A 21,060-nucleotide genomic window follows, 5' to 3' on the forward strand; every position below is an offset into this window, starting at 1 on the left:
AAAAAAGTCACAATGCCAAAAAATTAAAAAACTTAAAAATAAAATAACATTTAAAAGAAAGAACCCCAACAAACCAAAAACATCTCCTGGCAAATTATAAGTTGCTTTAAAAAAAAGGAATTAGGACTTGTGATCACTGGCAGGATCCACGACATTCCATCTATCTTCCTATGTTGGATGTTGCTTAAGAACATGGCCTGTCCAAATTCATAGTATTTGTGTGCAGTCACAGCCATTGGGAATAATGCTAGTCAACAAACATGGTCAGCCCAGCCTCTGGCCTGGAAAGCACTTAAGCTACACTAATGCTTGCATAAGAGCTGCAGAAAAAGACAGCATCATGCAATTTACAGCCCTAATTCAGCTTCTAGGAAGAGAAAGGACTTTGCTTCACACAGTTTGTACATGAAATACTGAATATTAGCAGAAGTACCTGTGGATCCTCTAACTGGCTTAAGTGCAGATCTCTACCAATAGCAAAAAGTAGTGGCATTTAGGGTTTGCTTTGTTTTAATTTGTGTCTCACAAAAAACCCTCAGAAATTTAAATCTATCTCAGGAAATATCTCCCTAAAGTGTAAAGTTTTTGCTGGGCACTCAGCTGCCACTCATTGTGGTGCTCAGGCTTGTGAATCCCCAGGCACCTAATGCTGAATAGCAACTCTAATTTACTGTCTTTTTGCAAACTCATGGACTTAGACTGACTGGGGGGGAGTTAGTCTTGACCCACCAGTGTTTAGAAGAGATTGGGCTCTATTTAAGTGGAATTTATTGCCATATTTCTTGCTAGGGCATTAATAAGAGCTTAATTCTGTAACCAAGAGGGTAACAAAAGAGTTCATTAACTTCTTTGAGACATGCTGTGATCCTCAGCTGGGACTGCATTGTCACTGCTCTGGATTAATCACATTTGAAGATCAAAATCAAAATTCAATTTCTGCTGCAGTGAGACTGCTAGCAGCATACTGAGTGCCAAGATAGGCTCCTTCTCACTGGAATGTAGGAGAACCCACTTCCTTGCAGGTATAGCATTTCACTGTGAGCAGAGTGTGTGAGGGAGATGGGAACTCACAGGATATAGGGAAACAAAACAAGAAGGCTTCAGCATCCTGCTTGTATTGGAGAAAAAAAGACATTCTGTAATTCTTGTGAGATTTACTGAATTTTGTAGAAGTTGGACATTGTGACATAGGCTTCCTCATTGTTTGGTGATCTCATGTCACTGTTAGGCAGCATCTGGGAGATGGTGTCGTCATTTAGGGGCTCTGGATGGGTCTGGCCAGAAGGATCCAGGGAAGGTGTGGAGAAAAGGTTGAAACCATCATTGTGCAGAGGCACCCTGTTGCTGAGGCAAACCTCGTAGGTGCTGGAGCTGCAGCTGCCCTCGGTGACTGCAAACTGGTTGGTGCCCAGGAGCCTGTGCAGGGCTTCAGCTGGCCAGACTCCTCCATAAGACATGGGTGGGTTTAGGTTGTTTTTGTCTGCCATTGCAGGGATCATCTTCAGGTCTGATCCACTCCTGAATTTTTCTTGAATGCTTGTCTCTGGAGCAGTTGATGGCTGAAGAAAATTTTCCAGTTCAGCTTTTGCCCAAAGGCCATCCACTTTATGGATATGAACATAACCAAAACTGTCTGGGTTAAAGCTTATATCAAAATTCTGTGTGGCAAAGGGAATAGCACAATTAATCAAAAGTGGGTAGTAGCTTAAGAGAAAAGGTTCTTTGATAATTTATTTGATTTTAGAAGGGTGTTTATTATTTCTTTAACTCTAGAGGTAACCCTGAGCAGGCTGAACAATAGGTTAGCACAGAATAAGCTATCATATGGCTGAAAATCCCTTTCCCTATTAACTTGGATCTATCCTGTGTCCTCCTCTGGGCAGTACCCCTGGAGAGTGTTTTATGCTCTATACAATGTTTCAGGGACTTTTCTGAGACACCATGCCTGCCATTTCACAGGAAGGAGTGTGCCCACCCAGGTGGTTTCTTTCAGTTTTACCTTCCTAATTTAGCAGCAAGGGAAGTAAAAATTTGCAATGACTTTCTGAAACATATTAGGAATCCCTGAACTGGGGAGCCCAGGGGCTGGGAGAGCTGTGTTAGGTCTCCTATTAAATAAAGAACATACTAATAATGTACCTGGAGTGAACAGCACTAATTACTTTCTTTGTGAAAAAAAATGAACTAGGTATATAGTTTTAAGACAACAAGTTAAGCCCACATCTTATGGTTTTTAGCCTTTGTCCATCTGGCTTTTAACTGGCAAAGCAGTTCATATACTGCATGATGTATGAACAATGCTGCTGGCCAGGTCAGGGTGCACGGACATCACCAGGGATGCTAGCGAAAGTTCCCCATCCAGACCCATGATCACAGTTTCATCAAATCACCAAAGCATCTTGGTTGGAAAGGAGCTGTGGAGTCCAACATTCTGCCAGAAGCAGGACCTGGATTAGGCTATTCAGGGCTCCATCAAGACAAGCCTTAAACATTTTCCCAAAGGAGAGCCTACTTTGTCTTTGGGCAGGCTACACAATTTTAAATTATTTTTACAAGGAAGATTCTTTCCTCATATCCAGAAGAAGTTTGCCCTGAAGCGACACATGCTTGTTGCCTCTGGTCCTGTCACCATACAGCCTTGTGGTGAGAGCACCTCCCCCAGCTCTCTACACACACCTTAGGTATTGGAAGTATAGTAGGTAGTATTCCCCATCCTGAGCTTCTTTTTCTTCTATAAACAACCTTAATTCCCTCAGCCTTTCTTCATACGTCAACTTCACAAGACCTCTGTAGTTACTTTGCACAAGTCAAACCTCAGGCACCAGTTCAATTGTGTGTTATTTCCATACCCTTGGCTGACATCTGCATGAGAAAATGTGGGCTCTCTTCAGTGAAATGTAGAATTTCTGAAACATGTCCTAGTTCATGCAGAAAATGTACATAGTGCCTCTCATGAGCATTAGTTTTGTCCCCAAGAATCTATACTCAGGTGGAAAGAACAGAGGAAGAACATACGTTTTTTGGCTTCCTGCATAGTTGCTCCAGGGTTTTTTTGTGGTCAGGAAGGTTTGGCCATACAGCAGGCTTGATCCTGAAACAGCAACAATAGACAAAAAGCAGCATAAGAGGGCTGTGTTGAGGTATCAGAGGTTCATTTTGCATCATTTGTACAAGTTCTCACAAAGCCTTAGGGCTAGCTGAGATTACCCAGAATAAAGACAGAGAAGTCTCAGAATAAAACAGAGGAGAGAAAAGGAGTTGTAAAGGTCACCAAAAAGTCATTCTTGAGTACACAAATTGTTACAGTCAAAAGAAGACACTTCACTAAGTACTGGAAAGGCAGCAAATTATGCTGGCAAAGAGCTTTTTGTTTGTTTTCATCTGGCTGTGTTAACAGGGTTCTGCATGATGAAACTGGTTTCTGCAAGCGCAAGAAGATGCTGTGGTTAAAGTGGAAATTTTCTGACACTTGCTTCTGTGTGTTAAATTAATTCAAAGAATGGCATATTGTCCCATTCCTTGGCCAGGAATTTGGGCTTCAGACATCTGTCCTGTAACCTTCCACAGGTCTCATTTTTACTGCCTTGATTAGCAAAGTGCTCATGCTGTGCTGCCTGCTACCCTCAGCTGTGATGCATCTAGAGAATATTGTCCAACTGATATTCAATCATTGCATTGATAGAAATATAATTCTACATGTATATGAATATGCATTTCATTTTATTTATGTGTCTGTTTGGCTGTATATACACACACATGTATAAATCCCTCTTCTTTTTAAAATGGAAATATCTGGGATCAAAAAGTCTGAGCTGTTTTTGCTGCAGTTTTCTATAGCAATACTTGTAGAAAAGTTAGAGAACTGCAGGTTCCCAGCAACAGTAAAACACAAGAACTAGAAATCTCAAGTTATCTCTATACTTGTGAACAAAGTAGCACCAGGGCAGATAACTCCAGTGGTCTAAAATGTTCCATTATTAAAATTGTTTGTGGCATGGGTTGGCTGAGGTCAACTAGCACTAGCCAGGTAATCCCCATGTTTAACATTGCCAGGTAATCCCCATGTGTAACTCTGGAGTTAGCACAGCCCAAGCATTGTCCCAAAAAAGCAGCTCACACACAGCTACCTCTCTTGATCTGGGTGTCATGGACAGGCTGCTCTGAATGTCATTGAACAGTTCTGGGCTTTCTGTCTTACAAGGGGTACATCTTCTATTGTTAAACTAGGATTTTTTCCCATCAGATCCTAGTTTCATAAGATTATCTACATATCTGTTCATTTTCTTAAGCTTGTCAGCTCTAGTGAGCCATGTCATTAAAAACATACCTACAGTTATCTATCTACTGCTGTGTAGCAAATATATGAAAAAACCCTAATGCAGACCAATGACTGCTTTGGTAATGAATGTATCCCTAGTCCCACTTCTGCCTGATCTCACCTCATGACTGGCTGGATTTGGCCAGGCTGGTGTCTGACACCATCAAGCCTCTGTTGCAGAGGGCTCTGCCCTGCTGCTTCTGAAAGTACTGCAGAGCAAACACCCCTCTGACTTAGCCTGTGAAAGGGAAAGAGGTCATCACTCTGGAATGCTGTTTCCACACTTCTTGGGTCTTCACCGAAACCCACAGGTCCCTTTCTTTTCTGGATTTTGGTTGAAGTTTGTGAGCCAAATTTGCCTCCAGTGGGACACTGAGTTTGTAAGCATTTTGTGGTGACTTTGGCTCGCCAAAGGTCCCAATGTTTTGAGCCCAAGACTGAAAACTGCTCCGAGTGGCAGGTCATCTTCTGCCTGCCAACACTGTCTCTTGTATTGCCCATTTGCTTACCATCAGCTTGATACAGAACTCCAGAGATGGAGAGAGAATAGTTCACAAGTATAACAGGGAAAGCAATAAGACTGTCAGAACAGTATTGGGTTCCAATACCTTTTCTGATACAAAGAGATTACCTGTTTTCCCAAAAAATTATGATCAGTGCAATCATAACAATAGACAGTATGAATCCCAGGATGGAGAATATAATCATGGCCACAGTGCTATCTAAAGGAAAACAAAGAACATGAGCCAATGCATGTAAATGTCTCACTGTTAAGCCACCACAACTGTGATGTCTTTTCAGACGATAAATTAGGAATTAACACCAAGCATTGCACTTGCTTGTCACTGGGCTGGTGCAATGGCTCATTTCTCCTGCCTCTGTGAAGGAGGTAAAAGACAGGCTGCCAGAGCATCAGCACGTGGCTGAGTTTTTAGCTGGGTTCACAGACTGGATTAAAGCAGCTTGAAATGTGCTGTCACCTCCAGTGCGTTGAAACCAGCACTCACTGTGTCCTCACAGCAGTACAGAGATGACTTCTAACACAGGTAATGCTGAGGTGCCCCTGGGGACTGAAGGGACCCAAGCACCACAAATATTATTCATGTGCAGTGATGAGATTTTATCCTGTGTTGCATTTGTGATTCAAGTGCCACATTCACACACAAACCCAGGCTACTGAAATGGTTTATGTTTCACAGCTCCTTGTGCCTTACCCAAAATGCCTGGTGCAAGCTCTTCCTTCTCCTTGTAAGCCAGCCAGCAGCAAGCAGTGAGTCAGCCTTCATCTCCCTCTGCACCCACGCCCTCATGCTCTCATAGCAGCATTTCCTCTGACCTTATTGCCCTCCAGAGAGATTTAAATTTTCGTGGAGAGCCAGCCCCAGACCAGTGCAATCCAGCTGTTCTGTGAGTCACCTCCTTGGAGTGCCTGTGTCTGTGAGGACTGACCCTGCTGTGGCTGCGGGCTGTTCCCTCCCCAGTCTCTCATCCCTGCTGCTGCCGACACTGGTCAGGGAGCCCAGGCCCCCAGCTCTGCTTTCCTCCAGGTAGACTAAAGTGTTTTCAGCACTTACAGCTCTCCATGGAGTCATGCTCTCTTTTTGTCTTGAAGCTCTTGGAAGTGCTCCATTCACTCCATGTGCCCTTAAAATAATCTCCGTCGGGCTGAGAACGTACTTTCACCTCATACGATGCTTCACTTTCAAGGTTTCTCCCCAGCAATTTTATCTGAAGGTATGGTGACTCTATTGTCTAAACACACACACACACAAAATCCAGTTATTTTTCCAGCAGACAGTGGAGAATTATCCTCGAGTTCAGCAAAATATGTGAGATCAGGTGCATCCCTGAAATGCTGTGCTCTTTACTCCATCTCTCTAGCTATGACACAGGTGCTTATGAGGGCATCAGCCTAGTTAAACAGAGGCGTAGTCCAGATAGTATTGAAAAGAGAGACAAATGCCGGGTAAAGGCTTTTTGGAGAACAGCTGCAAGTATTAACTGTGCTTTGCAGCAGCTGACACTGCAGTAGGAAATATATACTTCCCTGGAAAGGCTCAGAAGAGAGGTGTGGAAAAAATACATTTCTGCAGCATAAAAAGACAATGTCTGAAAGGGCAGTTACAGGGAAGGAGCTGAAATCCTGCAGTGCAGCTCCAGTGCTCTCCATTTCAATGTATTTGGCTGCCTGAGTCCATTTTTTTACCCTTGAGTTCTTTGATGTTTGATCTTTGTATATTTTCAAGCCTACTCAACAAGGAGGGAAATTTAATCTGTGAAATAGAGAGCAGTTAATAAGCAAGTGATGTCCAGCTGTTCGAAAAAAAATTACTTGTGGGTAGAATTGCCTTGTTAAGGTTTGGGTCTTGGCATGCTTTGATGATCTGAGACCTGGGGGAGGTTAACAAAGCTTGGGAAGAAGGATGTAGCACTGGTAATGGACACAAAGTGTGCAGAATTTATGGGCCATAATAGAGGACATTTGGCAGAACCCCCAAGATAAGGAAGAAACAAATAAAAACAACTCAGTGACTGTGCTGAATCAGCTCAGACTGCGTAGAAGGTAATTCTGGCAGGAGCAGATCACGACTGCTGACTCATGGCCCACCAGATCACAAGAGCCACTAACTCAAGAGAAGACAAAACTGAGCCTGCGGGCTAATTAGCATGAGGCATGAGAGAATCATTAACTGATAGAACACTAATTAATAAGAGAACTATGTACCTTGTAGCCAACAAACACTAATTAGTTTATTTGCTAAAATGTATAAATAGGAAAAAGTTTCTGCAGCTGGTGTGCTTGATTTGTGGAATACCACTGAGCACCCAGGCTGGAACAATCAATGTCTCTTTCAAGTGTGTAATTACTGGGTTGGTGCACTTCAGGTAAATAATCTGATTTTTGTGGACAACACTGTGTTCCCTCTGTAAAACCCAGGTGTAGTCCAGGCTTTCAAACATCGTGACTAGCTTTTGCATGGCTGCCCTGGTGACAGAGGACACAGAGATCCCTGTGGCCGGGCAGCCCAAATCAGACCCAGGTCACAGGCAGCTGCAGCCTCAGATAGCCTGCAGGGCTGCACTGGAAGCCTGGAAGGACTGAGAGAAAAAGGAGACTTGAGGAAACTTGCTAAATAAGTAAAGAGGTCACACATTTTGCTGACTGATGAGCACAGAAAAAACCAGCAAAATCACCGTAGCAAAGAGCAAACTTAGAATGGTTCAACACATTATGTCTTCTCTTCCCACTCAAATGAAGGAAACCTCTTTTGACTGATGAAATATCCAAATACCAATTATTGCACCTTTCCAAATTTTCAGATGGAGATCTGCAGAAGTGCAGATGTGACCATTTTTGCATGGTACAGGTAATTATCATAATGCTTAATTTTGGAAATTAGTGCAAGCACACCAGTACATCACCACTTACCTTCCAAGTACCTTCTTTCTGCCGATAGGCTACTTGGTGTACTAATTTGTCCTTTAAGTATTTCTTCCTTGAGTGTGGTGTACAGTAACGAATAAGATACTCATTTGCCTCCCTTTCATATGTGATGTTTATAGCGAAAGGAACTTCGGGCTTAACTGCAAATGACAACAAACCAGTATATAACAGGAGCAGAATAATGGTACTAGAAAATAAACAGGCTTTGAAATGTAAAAAAAGTCTACTTCAAGTTACAGCCCTGCAGGGTGACCTATCTTGAGCAAGAGCTGTCCTGAGCTGGGCAATCCTCATGCTGAATCTCAGCTCATCCTTACACCCTGATCCTGAGAGGGGCTTGGTTTTGTTATGCTAGAGAAGTTTGACCAGCAGGGGAGGTGCCTGTGAGGGATAAGGCATTTAGTCTTGGAAAGCAGTTCCTGAGCACGTCCACCCCTATGGCAGCTAGAAAGCCTGAAATTCAGTCCCTCTAGCTAGTGCTCTGCGATGGAGGTCCCCTGGCAAAACCCATCTGGGAGAAGGCACTGGGAAACAAACTGGGCTCAGGTACCACTGAGGCTGGCTGTCAGGGCAGTGGGACAGAGGAAGGGACAAAGTCTGACAATGATAGATAGAGCAGAGGGGGCTGTGGCTCTAGACCATTGCTATGAGCCCACACCTGACCTGGTCTGCAGGAGACTGTGCCAAAGACTATCCGTGCAAGTACATCAAATCTGAAATGCAGCCGTCAGGGCTCTCCCCAAGCTGAGCCTCAGCTGGATGTGCTTGAGACCTGCAGGGACTTGTGGCTGTGACACTGAGGTTTCCTGAATTCACCGTGTGTAAGTACATCAACTCTCACAACAACAGACAGCCCACGCCTCTCTCCTCTCTGGATAACACATTTAGCTATAAATTGTTCTCACTCCTTCTACAACCCCTAAACACTTAGTCCTTCCACAGTTTTTAGAGTAGTGACTGCCAGAGATGGTTCAGGTTCCCTTGTAAACTGAAAGGTAGTGTAAGGTTATTACAAAACTACTGGACTGTGGCAGAAATGCTTCACAACAGAGGGATGTTGCAGTGCCTACTGCCAACATGAGACAAAGCAATGTGGCACCAGAGAAGAACAGAGAAGAATCTGTCCTACATAGGCTTTTCTGCCACCTTTGAATGAGACTGGTTACCAAGAACAGTAGGTTCTGTGGATGCCCTCTTCCCCTGGAGTCTCCTATTCCCTGGCTCAGGCAGGTCCCTGGTGTGTCTTTGACTGGCCTGTTCACAGTCATCAGTGCAGGATGCACCTTCTTCAGACTACAGGATACACCACGATGTGAAGTGAGATCTTGCAACCTTGTGTTCCCAGTGCTACTGGGCTCATGCTGTCCATGGGGTGGCCAGTCCCTAAACTGCATTGTCCCTAGTCAGAGATGAACAAAATGTCCCTGCTTGACAGTTCATCCATACACAGGAACAGCTGCTTCAGCCATGGATGGATTCAGTCTATGTCCCAGTCTGGGCAGAGTGTCACAATAAGCCAGAATTCAGCTACGCATTTTGAATGGAGGTTAATCATGTTTGGCTTTGAAACACCACAGCCTGGTAACACCCCAGTCCAGGCTACACATCCTGCTAAGACACTATTTTATGGTGCCTCTACGTCATCCAAATTGGCACTTAGGCTTTCTGCTGGGCTATTTTTTCCCCAGTAACCCCTATAACTCAAAAACATCCAAAATGTTATGTGTCTCACCAATGTCAGTTACAACCAGACTCCTGCAGACCCTTCTCTTTGTCTCAGAGTACATGCAAACATCTCTGTTTGAGAGTATATCATTGAACTGTAAGAAGAATGCATCTTCCTGTTTCTTCATGTTGGAGCAGGCGTAATTGTTGTCTTCCTTGGTACTGTTGGCCAAAGTGACACAACATTAATTTCTTCTCAGCCTTATTATAACTTGACTACTTACCACAAAGGATGAATCCTGCTTGCTGATTTCACTTTCTCTGAAGTGGGACTCCATGTGAAATAAGAAATAATGCAATGCAAATAAGGAGTTTGAGAGACTGATAGTGTTTTTCCTTCTGGTCTTTGAGCACAAAAATAAAGAGATGTGAATCACATTAAGCATCATGGAGCTCTCCATGTCATGGAGAAAAAAGTGCAATTATTTAATTGGAGGTATATGTGTTAAAACATTTGTACCTTTAAAAACTACCTTACTGCTGCTATTTTTAAGTACAGGGCAATAGGTTTTGACGCTCTTTGAAGATAAGAGAAATTCCTCACTGACTTAAGTGGTAGCAAATGAGGGTCAACAGTCAGCCTGGCCATGAAGGAATCACATGGCAGTTTCAGAACTTTTTTTTCCATTTCTGTGGCTCTCATGTTTGAGAACTGCCATAAAACTTCAGTCAAAACCTATAATAAGTCCCATGAAAATAGAAAAATTCTACTAAACTATGAGGAAAAAAAGGAAATAATTAGTGATTAGTATATAAAGATTTTTTAAAAAAATATCCACTTCTTTTTTTGGCTGCCACATAACTTTGAGTTTCAGGAAAAACAGAAAAAGAGAAAAGCGTCAGTATGCTCAAGAAACAAAATTTGATTTTCAGCTTGGTGCAACAGTGAAAAGAAAAGGTGGAAAGAGTTTCACAGCCTTGATAGGAAGTGAAGATGACTGATGTGTTTGGTAGCTGTTGGGGGTTTGTGTACTTGTTCTAGTGTATTTCTTGCATGTCTGTGTGTGCAAAGGCAATACCTGAATTTTTGTCTTAACCTAGATAAAGGCATTTTCTCTGATGTGGAAAATGAACCTTCTGCTAAAGAATTTTCTGTGGCCAGGATCTCTGTCTTCAAAAATATTTTTTTAAAATACTATTTAATTTAAAGTAAAAAGTTCTCTGTTCATGCTGGGCTACATCCATATTACAGGTGTTCTGGAGCCACAGAGGCAAGATCAGAACTATTGGAGACATTATAGTCCTCTTTAAAAATCCTTCCAGCTTTTTTTTCTCATTAGGCGGCTATGTTCTGCTTCAGTGAACTCTTCTCCTTTGCTGAATATAGTAGTCAAACTTGGCAAGACACTCTGAAGTAGGATTTTGTCTAGCTTTGTTGCCCCTGTTTCCTTGCATGTGGCAACGTGACTCACTAGTGCTCAGCATTTCCCTTCCCAGGTGTTTACTGAGGGACAGACTGACAGCACTTACCACAGAGACAGGGTATAGTTAGTGTTGTAAGGAGGCAGCTCGGTGAAATTGCAGGTCAGGCTGCTAAAGGAGTCCTTAATTTCCAGCTGGCTGAAGCAATCAATGTCAAAATTGTCTGGCTCATCATCCCCGAGAGTCCCTAAGGAGATATTCACAAGATGTTACTGAAGTAGACCTGTGAGTGTATTGATTGGCAGCTCCATTGTATGGGATGCTTTTTCTTCATGTGGTTGCCTGAAAGAAAGAGGATCAACCCACCTGTTTTGTAAGAAGCAAAGAAACTTTGTCCAAAATGAAGTTAAAAGCCGTTTGCACCTTTCAAGGTTGCTCTCCCTGCATGCCAGGATGAAGTTCCCCGACTTGCAAGAGTATATGTGTGCCATGAGGAAGCTAAGCCACATTTTGGTTGTACTGAAAAGCTTTCTGAAATGTCAAGAATTTGGGCTGAGGAGGGAAATATAAGACCTTCTGCCAGAATGCATGGCTTCTTGCAAATTTGCTTCAATGACTAATAACACAATCATGATTTGACTAAGGGCGTAATTCTAAAATCCCACACTTGGCAGGTATGTGGCCAGCGACGCAAAAACTGATGCTTCTGAGAGGCATCCTCTCTGGCAGAAACTGTCATGAAACCTCACCCACTATAGCCAAGTGGATGGGGAAACGGTTATTGTCATGACTCCTTGAATGGATCTCAGGGGCAGGAATGCCTCTGACTCCTTTCACCAATGGTTAAGGGTAGCTGTCACGTTACATAAGCCTCTTTCCTGAGTCAAGGAATTATCCTCGATCCCCTGCTCAGTCCTCTGCTACTCATTCCTCAGACAGGTCCTTGCCATGTAGGGCACCTGATGCACTGAGAAAAGTAATCATGGAATCAAAGAAAGCTTTGGGTTGGAAGGGATCTTAGAGATGATTTACTTTCACCCACCTTGGGCAGGAATGACAGCCACTGGATCAGTTTACTCGGGGCTCATTCAAACTGCCCTTGAACACTTTCAGGGATGGGGCATCTGCAACTTCTTGGGGCAGCTTGTTCCAGAGCTTCACTGCCCTCTAAGTACAGAATTTCTTCCTAACATCTAATCTAAATCTCTCTTTTCACAGTTAAAAACTGTTCCTCCTTGTCCTATTGCTATCTGCCGTGGGGCATCAGTGACTCAGACTCGCAAATGGAGTGGAGAAATGCCTGTTGAAAAATTTCCAATGGAAAATCCCTCCCAGAAAAAATAATGGTCAACTCTCTCATCTGTAGTCAGATTTTGAGTAAGAGAAGAAGTCCAGAAGTCAGTCAGAAATGCAGAGAAAAACACAAAAGAAGTGCAGGCAGAGGCTAGGAAGGGGACTGCTGCCACCAGCACCTGTGATGGGATAGGAGCATCTGATGCTGTGCTAATCCACGGGCAGATCTCTTCCCCCATGAGCTAAGACTCAGTGGCCATTTGTCACCATGAACAACTGGTGCTAAGAAATTATCACTGGTCTTTTCAGCATAACTCAGGGACCCCAGATCTCCCTGAAGGACCACAAATACAGTGTCCTGTACCAGCATTGCTGCTTTGAGGGGAGAACCTGTGCAGCACAGACACAGACACAACAGATCCTGTACAAATCTGCTGCATTTAACCATCACATTCAAGACAGAGACACAGAGGTCAGCCCAACTCTCGTACAAGCCCTGCAGCAGTTTCACAGAGGTGACAGTCTTGTCCAGTGCAGCCGTGTGCCATAAGGGCAGACATACTTGTACAGAAATACATACCACATAGCGTTGCATATTTGTGGGTAAAAGTGCGTACATAAAAATGTAAGTGTTTTCAAAATTTGAGGGATACCAAGTAAGCTGAAATGAATCTGTTTAAAATAGAAAAAACCAATGTACCATATTTTGTATAGATATATACACCCAAAGCTGACATGCACAGATATGTCATGTTCTAAGCCTCTCTTAACATTTTACTTGCAACTACCAGGGACTTGCTTTATGCTCAAGGCAATACTAAAACTTAAAGATTAGGATGACTAATCTTCCTTTGTATAAGACTGCTTGGTGATCTCCATATATGCAAATTACATATACTGGATTTTTCATCAACACAAAAACCTGACAATCATCCTATTAATAAATGGCTTATATAAAAAAAAATGCAATTATTCACTACTGATTTGCTGAAAAGTTACACAGATTATAATTAATTTTCTATCAGTCTAGTTGCAAAATAAAAAGAAAGAAAAAGTTTAGTCTTGCAGTTCAAACAGCCATTCAAGGTTTAACCAATACAGCGCAGCTCTGGTGCCACACTGGAAGGAAAGCTGACTTTACCTCTTAGAACATTCACATTGTGATTATATGGTTCCTTATTCATAGAAATAACATAATAACCATAGAATATATGATAATTAAACCTCAGGAACAGTGTTAAGCAAGCAACTTGAAATGCTATTTTTTCTGTGGTTTTTCCATGGGCTGACTAATTTTTGTCTGACATAAGTATGCACATAGTCTCAGCCTCACTTCTGCCCTAAACCTCAGAACCACCACGCACAAATGTGTTTGCTATATAAATGGTTTTTGTGAGTCTGACATGACTCACACTGCTAAGAACTCTTCACTCAGTTAAAAATTTACAAGGCCATTGTAATATTTGCCTTGAGAAGCCTAGACCAGGCAGAGTCATGAACCTGGCTCTGGTGGAATCAAGGCAGGGCTTGGGAAGGAGTGATTCTAAAGTGGGATAAAAACTGCTTTCATAGCTACAGCCGTGGCAGATCCTTCACAGAAATTATTCTCTGTTGGGTTTGGGCAGCATCCAGCAGGATGGTTCAAACCACAGCAGGAATCTCAGGAACCTTTATGAAGAGTGTTACCAGAGGCTAAGGACGTGCTTCAGCTTTATGCTCTAAAGCCACCAGGACTGACGACAACATGTGACACTGAGGGCACAACTAAGCACTGACAGTCTCCATGGACAGAGTAATGTGAGACCTTTAGCACTGATGTGTTTCAGGCAGAACCTGTTTTAGTTTAGATGTGGGCTGAACAAACCGTACAAGTGTGGGTAGGAGGACCACTGAAGGTGTCCTGCCCATGAGACCCCACAGCCTCTTGTGCCTGCCTGCACCCTCCCTGCCTGCCCCTCCTTAGCTCTGTCTGTAGCTCTCTGAGGCCTTTTGGGGGTCTCCACCTCTTCTGCCTGGCTGGGGGACAGCAGCTGGGAGGCAGTCTGATGCTCAGAAGAGAAGAGGAGATGGAGGCAAGTGCTGCAATTAGCTCTTCCCTCGTCCGCCCATATGAGTGCCCGTAAGGGCAACTTCATGCCTGAGTTGGCTAGGGACACTTTGTCAGGAGGCAGAGTGAGTCAGAGTGGCAAACAGTGAAAGTCAAACATCCGTCATGGGTGATTTTACCCCGAGTTACTTAGTTTGTTGGCCAAACCCAGGAGATTGATGAAGAAATCATAAAAGCTTCTAATTGCTCAGTGGGGACTTTTTTTAATCTGTTTGTCTAAGGAAATTATGATTTACTCACGTTAGTGAGAAAGCAAGCAAAGGTCTGATCATATCTGGTTTTGGGAAGCCCTGAAGATTTCAGTGACACTGAACATTCATCACCATAGGTGCTTTCCAAAGCTGGCTCTAAGCAGCTGCCAGTTGTATGAATAAATGACAAATAAAACCCACAGGGTGGTTAGATGCAGTTCTGAGCCAGTCCCTGTTTTCTCTGAATTAAAAAACTTATCATGCATATCCTATGTACACACATAGGTATGTACAACTGTCTAGATACATGTATTAAAATAAACACAGGGAAAACTGAGATTCCCTGAGACATAGCATAAGAACACAACCATTCTGCTAAAAACTGAAAACTCTTTTGCTCCCAAACAATGGAGCTCTAAACTACCAGTGTCTGAGTGATAGCCCATGTCCTTCAGGCATAGTGCACACTCTTGTCATTGCTGTTTGTTTAGTATCAGACAAATAAGAATTTAACAGATTTGGGACTGAATCTCTAAATCAAATTTTTCATCTCCCTCTTGAGAAAAGGAATGGCAGCCTGAAACAGTGGTTTTATTTCTGCTTATTATGTTTTTATATTTGATCTTGATGCTGCTAAATAATTTTCACTTCTCTGAATGAGATCATAAAACCTACAGAAAGGCTAAATTTAAACTGTTATTAATTTATTATTATTTGCTGAGTAGGGGATGAATGCTGTTAGTGATGAGCTGTGAGAACCCCATGGCTGAGTTGTTGCATCAGCCATTCTACAAGGGAGACTGGGACTATATCCCAGATACAGCTGATGAAACTGCTTAAAGAAAACATAAAAATTTGGCTTTTGATGTGGAACAGTTTGGAACAAGTTTGAGTTACATCAAAACATTTTACTTGGAGGAGACTCGGCACATCACTCCTCTCTAATGGCAGCTCAGAGCGACCACTGGCTGCAGAAGGGTGAAGTTATCCCTGTACCCAGGCATAACTCCCCACAGGAACATTAGCTACAACAAGGTCTAATAGGTCTGGCCCTGCATGCCCTGTGCATATAGCTGTGGTCTCCCTTATTTCATATGGATTTGAATGTTACAAGGACAGCAGATTAGGGGATTAAATTAAATAGGTATCCCCCAGCTCCACCTCAGGCACTGGCACTAAAGAGAGACTGGAAGTTAAAACACTAATGTATTTAACCAGACAGTTGCATTTTGGAGCTCCTAACTGAGGATTTTCAAGATGATATGTGAGCGGAAAGATGAAGACGAAATGACTCACCATCACCGTCTGCTGAGGTGCAACCACTTTCCCCAAAAGTGGTGTGGAGGAACATGGCGAAAATGCTCAGTACTGTACTGGGCTGTGTCATCCTGAGCACGCTGCATGTGTGCAGTGGGGGTGTGTGCGAAACCCGCGCCGCTCCTTTATAGCTGGCCCCGAGCAGCCCCGCAGCCTGCCAGCGGGACCTCAGCGAGGGGAAATGTAAACATGCCTACGCACAGCAGGCTGGTGGTAGCGGGCAGGAAGCCAAGGTAAAGATAATTGCTGAGCTTTTACTGTGAAACAGCTTCCCGCTTCAGCACTGAGCACGTTCTGATCAGCCCCGCCAGCTCGTTTGGGCAAACCTGGTAAAGCCCATTGGGAAAGGGAGCACGTTTCATGGGCTGTGCTCCTGACTCGGCTCATGTGATTTGTGCTGCTGGTTTCCCTAAGAGCATGGCTTAGTCCTGGCATCCCCTTGGCTCCCAGGAGAGGCGCACAGGTCCAAGGGAGAAAAATCTTCCAGGTATGAACTATTAAGTATGATTGCTTTTGCTTATTCTTTAACTACCAGCATCAAAAGCAGCACTGCCAGCAGTTTTCTTTATTCTTGTGAGACCCTCCCTCCATTCAGCCCCAACATTAGAAGGACACAGACATGTTGAATCAAGTCCAGAGGAAGCCAGTAAGATGAGGAGTGGGCTGGAACACATCTCCTGCACAGAGAGGCTGAGAGAGTTGGGGTTGTTATCCCAGAGAAGAGAAAGCTCTGGGGACACTTTATCATGGTCTTTCAGTATGTAAAGGATGCTTTTAAGAAAGATGGAGAGAAATTATTTACCAAGGCCTGTAGTGACAGGACAAGAGGCAATGCTTTTAAATTAAAAGAGGGTGGATTTAGATTGGATATACAGAAGAAATTCTTCCCTGTGAGGGTGGTGAAGCTCCGGTACAGGTTGCCCAGAGAAACTGTGCCTGCCCCATCACTGGAAGTGTTCAAGGCCAGGCTGAATGGAGTTCTGAGTAACATGGCCTAGTGGAAGGTGTCCCTGCCCATAGCAGGGGGGTTGGGACAAGCTGATCCTCAAACCCTTCTGTGACTCTATGAAGTCCTGCACAGGCAATGCTGACCCAGAAAAACCTGTGATTTAAAAGACTAATCCTGCAAAACCTGGCTCCTGAGAGCAAAGTGGCACATCTCGCATTTTTTCAGGCTTTGGACAAAGCAAAGGTGGAAAACAAAAGATAAAGAGGTGTTAAATATTTCCTTTGCACACTTTCTGTGGCTGAATACACCGACGCACACTGGAGCGTAAAGCAGGGCCGTGCACAGGGCTGACAGATGTGGCTAACTACAGGTGAGCTGAGGGCCTGAAACAGAAGAGCAAGCTCTGGCACAGCCCTGGCTGCACCAAAAAAAGCTTCAGGTTGGAGGTGTAAAGGAAACTGAGGGCAAAATTGGTAACAGGGCCCGAGCAAACAGAAAAAATGATGACACTATAATAATGAGGCTCAATATGGAAGCTGCATCAGCTTTTTTGTTTGCAAGGAAATAATTCAAAGTGCTCACCAAAGTGAAGAAAGCTCAGGTCTCACAGCTAGAAAAGCGTCCTTCATTCCAGGACATCAGCGACTGTCCTGCAGTGTCTCTTGCTGCCCTAGGCAAGGGGCAGTGGGTAGTCAAGCACTGTTTCTGGGCTCCCCTGCCCAGTTTTTTTAGGAAGAAATGGTCCCCTTTCCACAAGAGTTCAGCAAGGCTGACTGGAAGATGGACATCTCCAAAATCTGTATCAAGGACCCCTTGTGGAACCTCCCCTGGGACGCCCACCAAAGCATTCCCTGCAGGTGCACTAAGCCTCAGCAGGTACAGAAGGGTGGGTCTGGGCTCTTTGGCCAGTGTGTAGGCATTTACAGAGTGTATTGCTGTGTCAGGACTCTCCACGCTTCGCTTCTGTCTGGCCAGGGAGGAGCACGATTCATCTCGTCCTAACACAGACATTAAAAAGATGAATACAAACCCCTAAAGGCATTTATTTCTCTCCACTGAGTTCAGAGAGAGCCCAGGGTGAGGCAGGATAGATATTTGCTGAGCAGACCTCTATGATACCTTCCACCCACCAATAGGAGAGGGACCTGCCTGGCCACCCAGGCAAAGCAGGAGCTGGACTCGGTGCAGGGGCCTTGGAGCCACTGGAGGTGGCACCACAATGGGCTGACTGACCCTCACTTAAGAGCTTGACTTCTTTTACAGGACTGTTTGTGTCACTGCCAAATTCACACAGTATCCCTTCAAGAAACTCCCTCTTTCTGAGGCAGCTTGGGGGGATGTTAGCAGTTATTTGTCCTCATCTCTCATGACAAGCTTTCTGTGCTTGACCAAAGTACATAGCAGGCAAATTTTAATTAGTGAAATTGAGTCCTGGTGATTTCTCATCCCTAAGGCCTACCCCTTGCTTGCTTTAGAAAGGACTATTTGAGAATGTCAATATTTTCCTTAATAATCTTGCCTCTCATATTATTCTAAAAACCCTCAAGGTAATTTCTACCTCATTTTCAGCCAGAAATGTCATTAAAGAAGGGCTCTCCTGTGCAAATTGGTCACTACCCAGAAATGACACCTTCTCACTTTAAATTTGTCTTGTTTATAATTGAGTGGGCTATCACTTTGATCTTCTTCTTTTTTCTTTTTTCCTGTTTCAGTTGGAGCAAACCAAAAGAAAAAGTCTGTCTTTTCAGACATAATATTTTTGTTGAACATGAATAATCTTATTATCAGAGACGTGCTGCTCAGGGGATTTCCATGTTGTCATGACTGCATTTTGTCTGGGTGGGGAAATGAGGGACCACAATGAAAAGAAAAAAAACTAGTATTGAGAAAACCCTGAAGCAAAAGTACATTTTGTTTTACTTCTGCACCTCTGCTTCAGAAGCTGTTTGATTTCTAGGAGATATTTGAGTCTATTTGTCTCACGTTGTTGCCTTCCTCTAATGTCTGGGGCATACGAAATGAAATCTATGAGTCTAAATCATAGGACAGCTGAAGGGTTACTACCCAGGAGAGGCTAAAAGAGATAGGATTACTTTGCATTAAATTTATACTGTTTCTGCCTCCTCGTTGAAGATTCCATGAAAAACCCCCAACAAACCAATAACAAAACCAACCCACAACGAAAAACCCCTCCAGTTTAAACAGGTAACCTTTAAAGGTCCAGCAAAAATGTACTTCACTGTGCTTCACTGGTATGGCAGCTATCTTTGGGTCCCAGCACTCTGTTTTGGGGCTTCTGCATCATCCTACACTGTCTTACATTTTTAGTCATTAACAAAGTCCCAGTTACAACCTCAATGACTGTGAAAAGAAGTGCTTTCAGTGGCCTGTGGTGCGTAAGTGTGTGCTGTCCATACAGCGTATCAGCCCCTCAGCACTTTCTGCTGAGGCCTACATATCCTCCAGTGCTTTCTTGGATTATCACTTTTGTTGCAGCTATTGACTAACCAGGCAAGTCATCCACAAGTTAGCATCTATCTTTGCCTCTTACACTGTTTCTTCACTCACGTTTCTTTTTCTCCTGAGGACACGAAAGTATTTTTTGATTCTGCTTTGACTTCAAAAATTGCAGAAGGCTTCTGCACACATGCTAAATTTAAATCTGCTATCAGTATCTGTTCAGAAAGATGACGTGAGTAAATCCCTTCCTTCTATTAACAACACTTTTCAAAGGCTCCAGTTCAGGGAACTCCCAGAGCCTCTGTGAGAGATGAGTGGAGTGGATCCTCCAGACACATCCCAGCCTGCAGCACTGGAGACAGGACGTGTACACTGATGGATGAGGATACAGACATCCTTGTGTTTGAGGAGCCCAGCTGGTGTATCCTGGTCAGATACCCATGGGTACCCATGGTCCAACATGGGACTGGGGGGGGCAGGGGGAGGGGGCAGTTTTTCAAATGTTGGTCATAGTTGGGCTTCTTGACCGTCTCTAAGGCATGGGGGTTCCTCTGTTCCCTGGGCTGTTAATAAATCATCTCATTATATCATAGAGTTTCATTAGAAATTGTATTATGTAAATGCTCAAAGAGACTTCACACTTAGACTTTTATTTTTTTAACCAGATATGCCAGGAACCAGAAATCTTCCATCCAGCCTCAGATGTGAAGAGGAGGACTTCTACATTAAAAAAAAAAAAAAAAGGGTCCAGAATTTTCTTTTTTTTTTTTTGTTGCTTCCTGACATTTCTTGCCCTTACCTGCTTCATAAACCTTGTTCCATGTATCTTCTCCCTGGCAGAGGTATCTCCCAACAGCTCCTCCACTGAAGGTCTGTGGGTTAGCCTCAGGCTGCTCTGGAAGTGTTTTGCTGGCCCAAGAGCAGGGGCATGTGGGAGCCAGTCTTGATTAAGGCAACACAGTCATGAGCATACTTTGAAGCCTTGGGTGAAGAACAAAACCCTTGAGATTAAATGGATTTACTCTGCAAGACATTGTGTTCCACTTATCACCAAATTACTTCAGTCTGCAGAATGTGAGAGCAATGCAGAGTGGAAGACACACAGTTTGTCACCTCATGGTCCTGAAGAATGGAGCCCTGTGTGACAAAGAGAAGAAAATTTTGAAAGTTTTTTTGAACTGTCTTTGAGGTTTTGCCACTTGAAATTGCTTTGAACTTCCTTCCCCAGGACTCACAAATTGGCACCATATAAAAAAGAGGACTGTTATACTGAGAGGAAAATACAGATAAACTGGAAAACCACTGCTGGTTGAAGTGTAAAGCAGGAGGAACTGAGATGCACTTTGGTGAGGCATTCATATATTCTGAGATCAGACTAAAAAACAACAGGATAGGCTGAAAAAGGCGAACTTTTTTTTCTCCTCTCCTTACGTAACAGATACAGCAATAGCAGAAACAAGAACAGTCATATTAACACTTCTGTGCTTCTTTTATTTACTTGCTTGTTTCTAAGTCTTCAGGGAGCTGAGGATATTATTTTCAGCTATCCTCTACAACAACCAGAGTTCAAGCATAAAGACATGAAAGCTTAAACTGTTTCTCCATTGCTTGTTTTAGGTCTAAAAGAGTATCTGTGAGCTGTATTACTCACTTTTGAGATCTGGTAGGAGAGCATCTGCCATATGAGAGCACCTGTACTTGCTCATTTTTCAGACAGTGTTGGGCCAAAACCTTGTCATTTTGGTGACAATGAGACAGTTTGTGAATGTACTTTAATTCTGTAAAATGCTTCATTCTGACCCCTGCAGCTTTTAATTTAAAGGTTTGTATTTTCATTCTTTTTAATGAATTTGGTTTTAGAATTGCCTTGAGTTTCAAAATGTGAATTACAAA

At 43.4% G+C, this 21,060-nt stretch overlaps 1 protein-coding gene and 1 long non-coding RNA gene across 3 annotated transcripts; one reads left to right on the forward strand and one right to left on the reverse strand.

Moving 5' to 3' along the window:
* Window positions 1–1,099: 1,099 nt before the first annotated feature.
* Window positions 1,100–15,907, reverse strand: IL7R (interleukin 7 receptor). Of its 2 annotated transcripts, none has more exons than XM_019283493.3 (8): window positions 15,738–15,907; window positions 10,959–11,097; window positions 9,496–9,650; window positions 7,749–7,903; window positions 5,893–6,070; window positions 4,950–5,040; window positions 3,016–3,091; window positions 1,100–1,559 (listed from the first exon to the last, which is right to left on the reverse strand). In XM_019283493.3, the coding sequence occupies exons 1-8, from the start codon at window positions 15,826–15,828 to the stop codon at window positions 1,155–1,157; spliced, it is 1,290 nt and encodes a 429-aa protein (XP_019139038.2). In that variant the 5' UTR covers window positions 15,829–15,907; the 3' UTR covers window positions 1,100–1,154. The 2 variants fall into 2 exon arrangements, with proteins under 2 accessions (XP_019139038.2, XP_010393460.2); XM_010395158.4 differs by having other exon boundaries at window positions 1,100–1,658; window positions 15,738–15,904.
* A 1,685-nt stretch (window positions 15,908–17,592) lies between these two features.
* Window positions 17,593–21,033, forward strand: LOC109144092. Its single transcript, XR_002044601.2, has 2 exons — window positions 17,593–19,596; window positions 19,833–21,033. It is a non-coding gene; the product is annotated as an uncharacterized LOC109144092 (long non-coding RNA).
* Window positions 21,034–21,060: the final 27 nt, after the last annotated feature.

Source organism: Corvus cornix, chromosome Z (assembly GCF_000738735.6).
Source record: "Corvus cornix cornix isolate S_Up_H32 chromosome Z, ASM73873v5, whole genome shotgun sequence".
Lineage (NCBI taxonomy): Eukaryota > Metazoa > Chordata > Aves > Passeriformes > Corvidae > Corvus > Corvus cornix.